Raw genomic sequence first — 11,927 nt, 5'->3', positions numbered from 1 at the left:
CAGGAATTCAATTCTCTTCATGGAAGCTGTGGCAAATACAGTTTACAAAACCATATCAGGCTTCTCTCTTCCCAATCCTCCAGCACCATCTTGTATGAGGAGAAAAGCAATTTGTATTCCCTTGACATCACTCCCAAAGACTTGGCAAAGCTGTTTGGCAGCTGCCTTCCTACAGGCAGGCAGTTTGTGTCTAGGCTGAGAATGTGGCTAATGTGTGTGGAAAAGTCAGAGTGAGCCTGGAGAGCCAGGGGAGATGCAGAGCAGCCAGCCAGGACTGTGCAGGGGCCAGATGGGGCTGCAAGTGGGCAGGGCAGGCAAGCCTTGGGGCTGTGAGTCTCCTCTCAGAAACACTTTGGAAAATACTAAACTCAGAGTTGGGAGCAGTTTGAGATACAGAAGATGCAACACCAGTGAAGGAACTAAAAGTCCCAAAAGTGGTCTCAAAATGAGTAATTCAGTTTTTCAGGTTGATCCTAGCTGTCAGTTTGATCAGTGGCCAGCAAGATGAATAAATGTTATTTTTCTACTCTGTTTGTGGGGTAAACCAATGTCCTTCACACCTCACAACTTTTATTTCTAGCTGTGCCAGTTCTGTAAGTTTGGTACATGAGCAGCAAGGCCTAGGTGACTTCCCAGAGGGCCACATGCTGCTGTCTCAGTCAGAGCCAAGTCTAAGCTAATGCTGTTCCTGTGCAAGTGCCAAGTCTGTGTTGATCACGTTCAAATGCCACCCTTTGCAGAGCTGGAGTTGCTCAGTTGCATGAGAGCACTTGTGAAAGAACTCAGAGGCAGCTGTATGTCATCTTTGCTCCTGCTGCAGGCAATCCAGGGGGATTAGCCAAGGCAGGTGGAGGGGTGAAGAAATTTCGCTTTGTGCTTGGTCGAGGAGACTGCAGCCCCACTTCCCTGTGCAGCTGGGCTGGGAGTGGGAGGACATGTTAGCCAATGATCAGTTGGAGTCTTTTATGGTCTGTGTGCGTCCTAGGCACAAAATTGAAAGGTAGAGCCATCCCCCAAACACCTTTCAATATAAACTGTGAGGAAAAATATTAAAGGAATAGCAGAGAACATCAGAATCAACAGTATGGGGTGAGTTAAGTAGCAGAGCACGTGGTTGGTGCATATGATGGCTGTTGATGAGCCTGAACTTTTCAGTAACCCCACTGCCCTTGGGTGTGCAGCCAACCCTCAGGAAATTTTTTATTTATTTCTCATTCTTGCAAGAGGTTTTTTATGAACCCAGGATCTTGGGCAGAGATTTTTGTCACAGCAGGAGTCATGGCACAAGGAGGTGTATAATTAACCTACATTTTGTGTCCCTTGAAGAGGCAATGATTGACAGATGTGTAGCTGCAACATAAGGATGTTACATATGCTTAAAAATAAGAACACTTAATTATCTGGGATGGGGAAGTAGAAGTGATAAAGAGGGAAAGAGATGAGTCACAGAAGCATCAAGTGTTTTTTCTCTTTTTGGGGAGGTACCCTAAAAGCAAGATAAACTGATCTCTCCTCTGTCTGCAGAGCAGTTGTAGAGAGACAACATAGCTGTGTAAATCAGAAGTAAAATGTTAACAATGAGTGAGGTGCTGGTATTTTTTGTGGTGTCTCTGCTGTTAATCCAGTTTCTGAAATTGCAATGGATACGAAGACAATTTCCTCCTGGGCCAACTCCATATCCCTTCTTTGGAAATCTGCTGCAGATGAACTTCAAAATTCATCATGAGCATCTTAAAAAAGTATGTATATTCTGGCAATGTATTAATGGGCTCATAAGCTGATTGAAAAGTAAATGTGTTTAATATAATCTTATTTTGAATGCTAGGGAGGGATTTGTTCTCAATTGCCTAAATGTGGAAATAGGTGGAGATAATTAAAATATCTGTTTCTTTGTGAGAAAATCTGCATTTACTATGAAATAGGTAGTTTATACCTTATGTGCATATGAACAAAACCATAATGATGACAGTAGTCCTATCTTACACATAGGAAGAAGATGTATTTTAAAGTAGACTCACTAATTCTGTGCAGTCTTTTGGATGTCTGTGTTTTGACTGTCGTTGCACTGGCATTTTCTAAGTATCCCATGAAATATCTGCCGAGGAGATGTGTGTTTCCAATATAGAAAGGATGATTTTTTAATACATTTATTCAATGGATTTTTGGAAAGATCTTAGAATAAATTATTTTCTGACATACCATTTGGTCAGATTTTCACAAGAGATTTCAGGCTGCTTAGCAAGACTGAGCTTCTAAATGGCTAAAATAATTCATAGTATGCTCAAACCTTTCTATGTCCAAGTGTAATATGCAGCACTTCTAAACTTTGAATCCTGTTGTTTTATAGTTCTTATACATCTATACTAAATATTTAACATTTAAATATGTAAGTAATAGCACCTCACTCTTCCTCTTCGTTCTCAACCTTCCCTTTTCCTGGTTTTTCCAGTTCCATCCTCCTGAGCTGTATATTTCAAGGAAAAGTGTTATTATTCCATAACATTAAATAGTAGCTCGTGCCTGTCTGCTGTGTTTTCTTCTATTTCTGACATCCCAGACATGAAGAGTAGTACTGGTCATCCCAAGGTTTCAAAAGCCATGAACCGGTCCTTATGAAAATGAAATTAAACACAAATGTGCAAGTACAAACACATACATTTTTGCTCACTGTGCATAAGTATTCCCTCTTGTTTGCTCCCAGGCAGCAAAATTTTGTTATCCTCTGGTCCTGCATTTCTTGGGATGTCTTGGCAACACACCACTCTTTCCAGCCTGTTCTGCTGCTTTTCTAGTTCCAGATTCAACAGCCAGGGGAAGGACAGTCCTGCCCACTGCCAGGGATGCCTGCGTGCATGGCAGCTGAAGAAAAGGCTGTCACAGCTGAGCTGGAAGGGAAAGGGTGATTCCTGCATTACTCAGCTCCTCGACTGCTTTTGCTACACTTGACACACAAAGGGGAATCTGTAGATGGTTCCTATCAAATTCATGAGCTACTTCTGTCTTGTAGCAAGTGGTGAGAATGGAAGAGTTCATCTACAATGAGTTTGAATTGTAAGACATAATAAATGACATCACAGACTTTGACAATATTGGCTGACATTTTAGAAACATCATGATCTTTAAAAAGTGAGACTTTAGATAGAAACCTGACTTCAAACTATATTGTATGTAAGAACATACCTGATGCTCTGTTCTCAAAGTCAATCACTCTCTTAGGGCATCTGCCCAGGGAAAAGATCTGGCTCATTTTGTTTGATTTAAAAGTACCAGTTCTCACTCCTGTTACTCTGATTCTGCCTTGTTCTACAGATGGCCAAAATTCATGGCAATATCTTCACCTTATGGTTTTCAAACACTCCTGCAGTTGTCCTGCAAGGGTTTCAGGCAGTGAAGGAAGGTCTGACTGCCCGTGCTGAAGATGTTGCTGGAAGGCCCGAAAACAGAATCTTTCACATTCTGACACGTGGAAATGGTAATTTTTATTCTCAGAAATTCTTTTAATGTGTTCTATCCCTAGTTTTGAATACTGATTTAGAGCCTCAAAGTCCTTCATTTACATCAGGAAAAAAAAAGTTTCTATTTTCACAAGTTTTTTAAAACAGTTCTAGTCTATATTCTGTCAGAACAATAATGACAGCATAGAGTTAATGTAAGAGCTTCTATATAGAAGATAAATGGCTAAAATACAAAAAGAAAGAAAAGAGGAATGTTGCCAGACTGCTGGAAAAAAATTTGAAAAAAATAGAAGAAAAGAGAAGCTTCTTGGCTGTATCAACTTTACTAATCCATCATTTTTAAGGTATTGACAGCATTAATTTGTTATGATTCTAGGTGTTTTGTTCTCTAATGGTCATCTCTGGAAGCAGCAGAGGCGTTTTGGAATGGCAACAATGAGGAAGATGGGAGTAGGGAAAAAAGAGCAGGATTATCTGCTGCAAGAGGAGGCTGCTCACTTGGTGGAATACTTACAGAAAACAAATGGTATGTGAGGTGGGCAGGGCAGTCTGTGCAGTGGGAGAATGGGGCACTGGGAACTTTTGAAACGATTTGATTACAAAAGTAGATTCAAAGTGTATGTGCAGAGCTGAGTCTTAAAAGTCTGTATATGCTACCTGCATGAGATACTAACTTGTGGAAGTGTGAAACCCCACAACAAGATCTCAGAATTAGAGATTCCTGTCTTGTTATATATACATCATATACATGTCTAGTTATACCTTTATAATATACCAGTATATATATATATATATATATATATATATATATATATATATATATATATATATGTATATATATATATCAGTGTTATTACTTCTGAGTCAGTTCTATGTTACTTATGGTAACAGCATCAGGGTAACAGCAAACAGTAAAAAAAAAATCAGTGTTACAGTGCCTCCTATTCCTGTGTAGAAAAAAAAAAGCATAAAATATGCAAAGCTTTGGCCAAGGATGCAGAGGGTAGGTTGAAATATTCTAATGCAAAATGATATGAGCAAAGAATAGAAGGTGATTCTTTTCTCAACTCATCTGTGTATTTAATGTCTCAGCTGGTTTTGTACCCTGGTTATTGCCAAATGTGAGATCTGCTCATGCCAAGGTTTGATGAAATCTGGGTATTTTTATAATTAATACTACTAATTCCATTCCCACCAGCAGTTTTTCATTTTTTTAACCAACAGTGTTTTTAAGATGCCTGAAGTTCCTTTTTTACTCAGGCCTTTTACCAATAAATTACAATTTGCCATTCAGTGATCTAATTAATGTCAGAAATGTTGATGAAATTTTATCAGCTCTCCTGTCAGTGGGAAAAGCAGGATCAGTAAGTGTTAATGGTGAATGCAGTCCCTTGTGTTTACAGGAAAACCTCTGGACCCCACTATGCCTGTTGTTCATACAGTCTCAAATGTAATTTGTTCCATCATTTTTGGACATCGTTTCTCCAGAGATGACGAGAATTTTCACCGCCTGATTGAGTCCTTTGACACCCTGGCAGCATTTTTGAACAGCATCTCCTTTTTTGTGAGGAAAAACAATTTGTTTGTTTGCTTGGTCTCTATAGATAGTGCAAAAGGGCAACTTGCTTGTTACTTTTGTAACAAAAAAACCCCAAAAAACAGAGCACATCAGAACAGTGCTTCAAGATGCCTAGTTCAAAACTTGTTTCAATTGCTCATGCTTCACCGTAGCACAGAAATTTCCTGTGTACAGGGGACAGGGGTGAAAATGCAAAGATTTGTTACGTGGCTGAGAGATGTACAAAGCACTTTCTTGTAAAAGTGCTACCTGTACAACTCCAGGGTTTGAAACTATATCTGAAATCAGTAGTAAAATATGGGTTAAATTATCTGAAAAGCTCTGAAATAGGCTTATCTTAATTTCTGTCTGGCAAGCTGGCTTTCTTCACTCTATTATATGACATGGCTGTCAAAAAATGTCAAGAGTAAATGGGTTTTTACTGCCTCCTTCTCTACTGCCAGCCAACCTCATAGAAACTGGAGTAGAGCAACTGTTTTGTGCAAAGGTAACATGGCATGAAATTGCTTAATGGCAGCTTTTCCCTACAGTTTTTGGCAGCAACCCCTGTACCACATCTGCACATCCTTACAAGAGTACAGTGACACTGCAGGTCCCCCTCCTTCAGCTGCTGGATGATATCTGTCTCCATTCAGGGCACAAACTCCCAACTTCTCATCTGGTCCACTGGAGAGAAAAATTCTCTCTTGCTTCTGTATGCGTATCTGTGACTGCAGCAGCCAAAGCAGCAGAACAGGTGGCCTCAGACTGGGGCAGTTTTGTTATGAATCATTTATGAGGGGGAACCCCAGTACTGTGTGTAGTCAAAAAGTGATTTTACCCATGCACGAGGCAGCTGCTTCTGCAGAACTTGTGGGAACTCATCCAGTTCTGTGTCTTGTATGATTTCCACTGGAAACTGCTGTAAGCAAGGTCCTAGAGAATGTAAGGACTATTTTGATACTTTGGCTAGATAAGCTAAAATAAAATTACTTATTAGTAGCTATCCCAGAAGATGGCAGTGAAATGTTTCCTAAGCTACCCTTCTAATCAGGGTAGACACAGGTTCAGCTATTTCCAAACTGCTCTCAGTAGGTATTTGTGTAAGTTTTTTTTAAAACACATTAATACTGTGTCCAGAGCCAACAAAAACATTCTAGTCCAACATTTCATTGTGTCCCACTCTCCCCAGTGTTTCCAAAGGAATGTACAACCCCTCAATGACTGGCTGTACTTTACCTGTTCTCCTGGTAAGTGGACAGGAAGTGCTGAGGAAAATGATGCAGTAGGGCAAAGAAGAAATAGGACTGGGAATCTGAATAGGCTTGTGGGGAGATAAATCTTTGTAATGCAGCTGCCACTTAAATAGGTGAGCCCAGAAGTTATGGCCGAATGGATAATTTCAACTGCAGTAGTTCTGTAAATGGAAGGACATGATGCAGTCTGTGAAAGGGGGAAAAAGAAAGTGAAATGAAGTAGAAGGATGGAATGGATGTAAGAACTGTTTTACTTCTTTTCTGCTGATATGTGGCTTTTTAAGAGTATAAGGACAAGAAGGTGAATATGTTTAGAACAATGAATAAACAGGAGGGAATCCACACAGCTCAGTATTTCTGGGTCATTGAGTTGTTTTGCCCATCACACAGATGTGATCGATTTGCTTCTTATCTATGAGAACACGAATGTGAGTAAAATCTCCATCCATTCACTATACTACTGTAAGAAAATAAACCTGGGTTTGGATAGCTCTATTTTCACTTAACAGATGTGTCAAGGAAGTCAGCCTGGATCTGTTTTTTTTAGTGACAAAACATAAATTATATGTGTGTTGGATAAAATGAGACTAGGGAGAGGTTTCATGGGAGATCCTTGGTTCAGCTGACCAAAGTTCAGCCTAGTAAAGAATTGGGGTAGAGAGGAATTTCATTTATTCTTTCTACATCACATTTATATTTATATAATCTCTCTTTCTCTCTCTGTACATATATATATGTGTAAATATATATGTATAAAAATAAATATGTAACACTTTATAGTATAAAACTGAGGGACATCTTAATTTTGCTCCAGGGAAAAACAGAATTAAGAAAGGCTTTAATCTTTAATGAATCATGGGATAGGCACTATCCCTTCAATCTAATGCTGGTTCAGTCATCAGTCTTCTACTTTTTCCACTACCCAGAAGCCTGTATTAGGATTCAAATTTAGTTTGCTAAATGCCACATATTTATATGTACTATCACATATCTAAAATATCTCTTTTACAGATGTATGAGTTGTCTCCCTGGCTTGCTGGTCACTTTCTGCCATCAGTTAAAAAGATGAAGTCCTGCAGAGATTTTGCGAATGCTCTGTTAGCAAAGGAGCTTGAAAGTCACAAAGGAAAAAGAAACCTTGATGAAAATCGACATTTTATTGATTACTATTTGGATGAGATAGATAAAGTGAGTACTTCTGAACTTCTCTCACACTTCACTAACAACAAGGGATTTTAAGTGTTTTATTGATTATAATGATGTCTAATATAAATTTAGAAGTGTATGATTTCTCCAGGTGGTTTACTTCTTCTTTTGTGCACCATAACTTTCTTTTCAATTCATATCTGCAGACTAAAGGAGATCCTGATGCAACTTATAATGAAGAAAACCTGATCCAGACTGTTGGTGACCTCTTTGTAGCAGGCATAGAAACTACAGCCACCACTTTACTGTGGGCATTGCTCTATATGGTGATTTATCCTGACATTCAAGGTAAGAACATCCAAAGAGGCCTGCAACTCTAGCAATGATACAAGTTCAAATAGTGCTTGTGCCTGTTTAAAGAAAAGTAGAGGAACTAATTATTAAAGTATGAATCAGGTGAACTTTATTAATTTGTTTCTTGCTGTATCCTTTCTAACATACAGGCTAATCATTCCAGGTTTTGGGGTTTTTTTAACAGGTCTAAACAGAATGCAGGGTGTGATTAATTTAATCAGCTGCAGGAATTTAGTTTCAGATGAGATGAGATAAATTACACCATTACCCCTTGACAGACAGTAATGTTAGATTTCCACTAAGGAGTCTTTGGTTCATCCTTTTAAATCCCTGACTCCTACTCTTTGGTTTGCTCTTGGCCTCTTGCAGCAGAAATAACCTAAATACAGTGTGGGGTTGCTAATATTGGGGTGAGTACCTTGAAAATATGTGCTTTTAATAGTGATATTCACAGAAGATCGTTACAGGTTGGCAGAGTAAAACAACTGAGGAAGAAGAGACAGAGTGTATGGGATAGAAATGATTAGAAGGTACAAAATTCACTTTAAAGGCCTCATATTTGACAGTTTAAGCTGAGTACCAGGCACAGCAGGAGCCTGGCAGTAGAAAATGTGGAAGTGTTAAGGAGAAAGGATCTCCCATTTTTATTACCTTCAAAAGACTTGAAACTGGGTTGCACATACTGAATTTTCACATGATTTTTCATCTTCTCAGGATATATTAACACATTCTTAAGTTTTGTGGGGGTAATTCTAATTGCAATGACAGTCTCTAGTATTAATAAAAAAGAATCAGAAATTACCATTTCAGCTTGGACTATAAGTGAAAAAAAGAAGTCCTTGGGAAAAACTAATTTGTATAAGTGCTTCCCAAGGCAAGTAATTACAGAATAGCAGTTAGGAATCTGTAGATGACAAGCAAAATCTATGTGCTTCTTAATGAAGAACAATCCTTGATCAATTACTAAACTGTTCCCCTAACACACGATTAATATTTTTTCCAGTTGACTCCCTGCCTGTAGAAATAACTATTAATAAAAGTCTTTTAATAAATTACCTTGGAGCAGTAAATGTAACAGGAACCCACATATTATTATAGAATGACCTCATCCACTATCTTATTTTAAAAGTATATATGCAACCTATAAACAACCTCAATGTCAATTTTTTTCAGGTCATCTGTATGGGAATTTGAAGGCATTATTTTTTATAAAGTATCTTTTTCATCTGGTTGGATGCCATTCTGTCTGCAAAAAGCAACAAGAAAAATGATGACTATAGAGTTTGTAGATTGTTTGCTGTATATTTAAAGCTGAATATTCCTCCTCAGAGAAAGTCCAGAAGGAGCTGGATGCTGTTGTGGGTTGTTCCCACGTATTTTGCTATGAGGACAGGAAAAGGTTGCCCTACACAAATGCTGTAATTCACGAGATCCAGAGATACAGTAACATACTCTTAATTGCACTGCCCAGACTGAGTGTGAAGGACACCGAGCTGCTGGGATATCACATTCCAAAGGTACAAATGTGCTGCATATTTGAATCAATTTGATCTTTGGTCCATTAGATGATTTTAGAAAGGGTTTTGAGTTTTTTTTTCTGACTGGGGATATGAACTGTTGTTCTAGAAGTGCCTCTAAGGTTGACTCTTTCTCTGGATGACCTTTCACAAGGCTTTGTCCTAGGTATCAGTAGACGCTACAGTCACAGTTTTGTAGAAACCACTGCTCCTTTTTTCCAGAACACAGTAGTTTTAGCAAATATTGACTCTGTTCTGGCTGATCCTGGAAAATGGGAAACACCTGATCAGTTCAACCCAGGCCACTTTCTGGATAAAGATGGAAACTTTGTAAACAGAGAAGCATTCTTACCCTTTGCTATAGGTAAGTGCACTGAACAGGGATTTATTTACTCCTTGTGGTAACAACTTCAGATCCATTCATTCCCCAAAATAACTGGGAAGGCACCTACAAATGGGCATATACAAACTGTTTTAAATATCTCCAGGAAGAGAGAAGTCTAGTTGTGTGAGGAAAAGATAAGAAGAGAAGGAATGACACATAGAAAAATCTTTCTTGGAAGACAGATCCAGTTTCTATCTGAGAAGAGATCTAGCTATCAAAGCAGTAGCAGAAAAATGCATGTTGCTGGGAAGACTGTAAATGTGAACTATGCCACCCTGGTGACAGTTTCTATAATGTCTTACTGCCTGCTGTAAATGTAGATTAAAGCTTCTTGGGGAAATACAAGCAGCCTTTCAATTATGAATCATTAAATGACAAACTTAAGAGAAAAGGATAAAATCTGCAGAAAACAGGCAAAGAAAATCCCAGGCAGTTTAGAAAGGAAGGTGTGATAGAAATCCTTTGGCTGAAGTGCCTTTTCTGTTTCTTCACAGGGCACCGTGTGTGCATGGGGGAGCTGTTGGCAAGGATGGAGCTCTTTATTGTCTTTTCCACCTTGCTACAAGCATTCACATTCACCCTGCCAGAAGGAGTGAAGGAAGTCAACACCAAGTTTGTTTTTGGGAGCACGATGAAGCCACCTCCCTACCAGCTCTGTGCCATTCCTCGATAGGAAATGGCAGATTCAGGGAAGAATCGCTCTGTAAAACTGCTTCTGTATGTGAATTCCTTCTCGCGTGTCCTAAGATTTTTGCTTTCCTCTTCATTTGCTTAATCACTACCCTGAAAGATTCTTGATAGACAGTTGCATCCTGAGCATTATAATTAAAAAGGGTTGATATTTTGGGGGTTTTTTTTCTGTTTGGAAAATATTGGTAAATTTCTTGTGATGTGTAACAAATAAAAGAATTAAGGGAAGAATTAGAATTGGGACTTATATATTACCAAATGGAAAGAGGTTTTACAGAGAATGATCTTGAAGTGTGGTCTTATGAATTGGAAGTCTCATAAATAAAGATTCTTTCTCATAAGCCACGGTTGCATTTGTGGAGATAGGCTTAGAGGTATTCCAGTCTGTCTTGGGATATTAGTGGGTGCAGGAGGTAAAAGAAGCTCTTGGAGGAAGTTTTCTAGAGGCAGACAGTATGACCAGTGATAACATATTCCCTTAGACTGATATGGTTTGCTGTTGAGCAAGTCTGTTGTATACAACTGTCACTTGGGAAGACATTCAGGGTTTCACCCACTAAACCAGGTAGCATTTCAACCCTTCTGATGAAAATAGAAGAGTGGCTTCATCAGGCAGTTGTGGAGAGCTTTTCATAGCACAAGCAAAGAGCAAGGACAGGAAGACAAATTCCAACAGTAAGCAGTTACAGAGTGTTGATAATTTATCCTTTTTTATGAGCCCACTGGTTGCCAGGGCCGTGGGAACTTCATGCCAAGTAGTCTACTTGTGATGATTGCTCCAGATCCTCCAAAAATTTATTCAGCTTAAGTTATTCTTTCATTTTTAAAAATGGATTCTTTATCACAGTTAGATGACTTCACTTAGCACACCATGACCAAGAGCACATTTGGCACTACTGAAGAATTCTGGAAGCCTTCATGAGCCAGGTGCCTAAGGACTTGGCAGAAGTGCAGGTTTTTTTGCTGGTTTGCTCCCTGGCAGTTAACAAGGGATTTTCTTTTATGGCATTGGGATACATTCTTCTTGTATGAGGTACAAATTGGATACTGCATGCCAACACAGGAAGGATTATTTTTATACTCTGATTAGCTGACAGTGCCATCTCCAGGAATGACATCATCATCACAGCTGTATTTGTTTCAGGTGCCTCTGCCCACCTTGTGTTTTAAAGCACCCCAGCCTAACAGGCAGGGATGTGCATACAGGAGGAAACCTGGGTTGGCAGTTTCTTCCCCCACAGGATTACCTTTATGGGATTGTTCTACCCATGTCCTGGCATGTAAGTGGTTGGTATGAAGTCCCCTCAAGCTGGACCTACAAACATCCCCCTGGCAGTAGCTCCACACTGGTAAGAGAACAACTCGTTTGTATCCATCTGGATCTGGGAGGGGAGGCAGCAGTTGCTTGCCTTTGGCAAGTTAAAAATCATTAATCCTAAAGAATAGCTGGTAGATAGTGCTGAAGAAATGCTGCTGCTGGCTGCATTTAGTAATTATTGAGAAAATGGAGCCTTGGCTATCTCATAAATACATTTTCCATCAAATAAAGTAAGATAAATCCCGTGC

General features: G+C 39.1%; 1 protein-coding gene across 1 annotated transcript; it reads left to right on the top strand.

Moving 5' to 3' along the window:
* The first annotated feature begins 1,568 nt into the window (after window positions 1-1,568).
* On the top strand, window positions 1,569-10,426 carry LOC119704477 (cytochrome P450 2J6-like). The gene is made up of 9 exons (XM_038145809.1): window positions 1,569-1,739; window positions 3,310-3,472; window positions 3,832-3,981; window positions 4,859-5,019; window positions 7,281-7,457; window positions 7,622-7,763; window positions 9,099-9,286; window positions 9,509-9,650; window positions 10,166-10,426. The coding sequence occupies exons 1-9, from the start codon at window positions 1,569-1,571 to the stop codon at window positions 10,342-10,344; spliced, it is 1,473 nt and encodes a 490-aa protein (XP_038001737.1). The 3' UTR covers window positions 10,345-10,426.
* Window positions 10,427-11,927: the final 1,501 nt, after the last annotated feature.

This window comes from Motacilla alba, chromosome 9 (assembly GCF_015832195.1).
Source record: "Motacilla alba alba isolate MOTALB_02 chromosome 9, Motacilla_alba_V1.0_pri, whole genome shotgun sequence".
NCBI lineage: Eukaryota > Metazoa > Chordata > Aves > Passeriformes > Motacillidae > Motacilla > Motacilla alba.
Note: the sequence above shows the minus strand (reverse complement) of the source record. Positions and strands in the feature narration are given on the sequence as shown.

Bases quoted from the DNA above. Each gene is read 5' to 3' on its own strand.
- LOC119704477 (XM_038145809.1), top strand. From the start codon at position 1,569: ATGTTAACAATGAGTGAGGTGCTGGTATTTTTTGTGGTGTCTCTGCTG. The intron at 7,764-9,098 runs GTAAGAACATCC...ATTCCTCCTCAG, and splicing joins GATTTATCCTGACATTCAAG to AGAAAGTCCAGAAGGAGCTG. The intron at 9,287-9,508 runs GTACAAATGTGC...CCTTTTTTCCAG, and splicing joins TGGGATATCACATTCCAAAG to AACACAGTAGTTTTAGCAAA.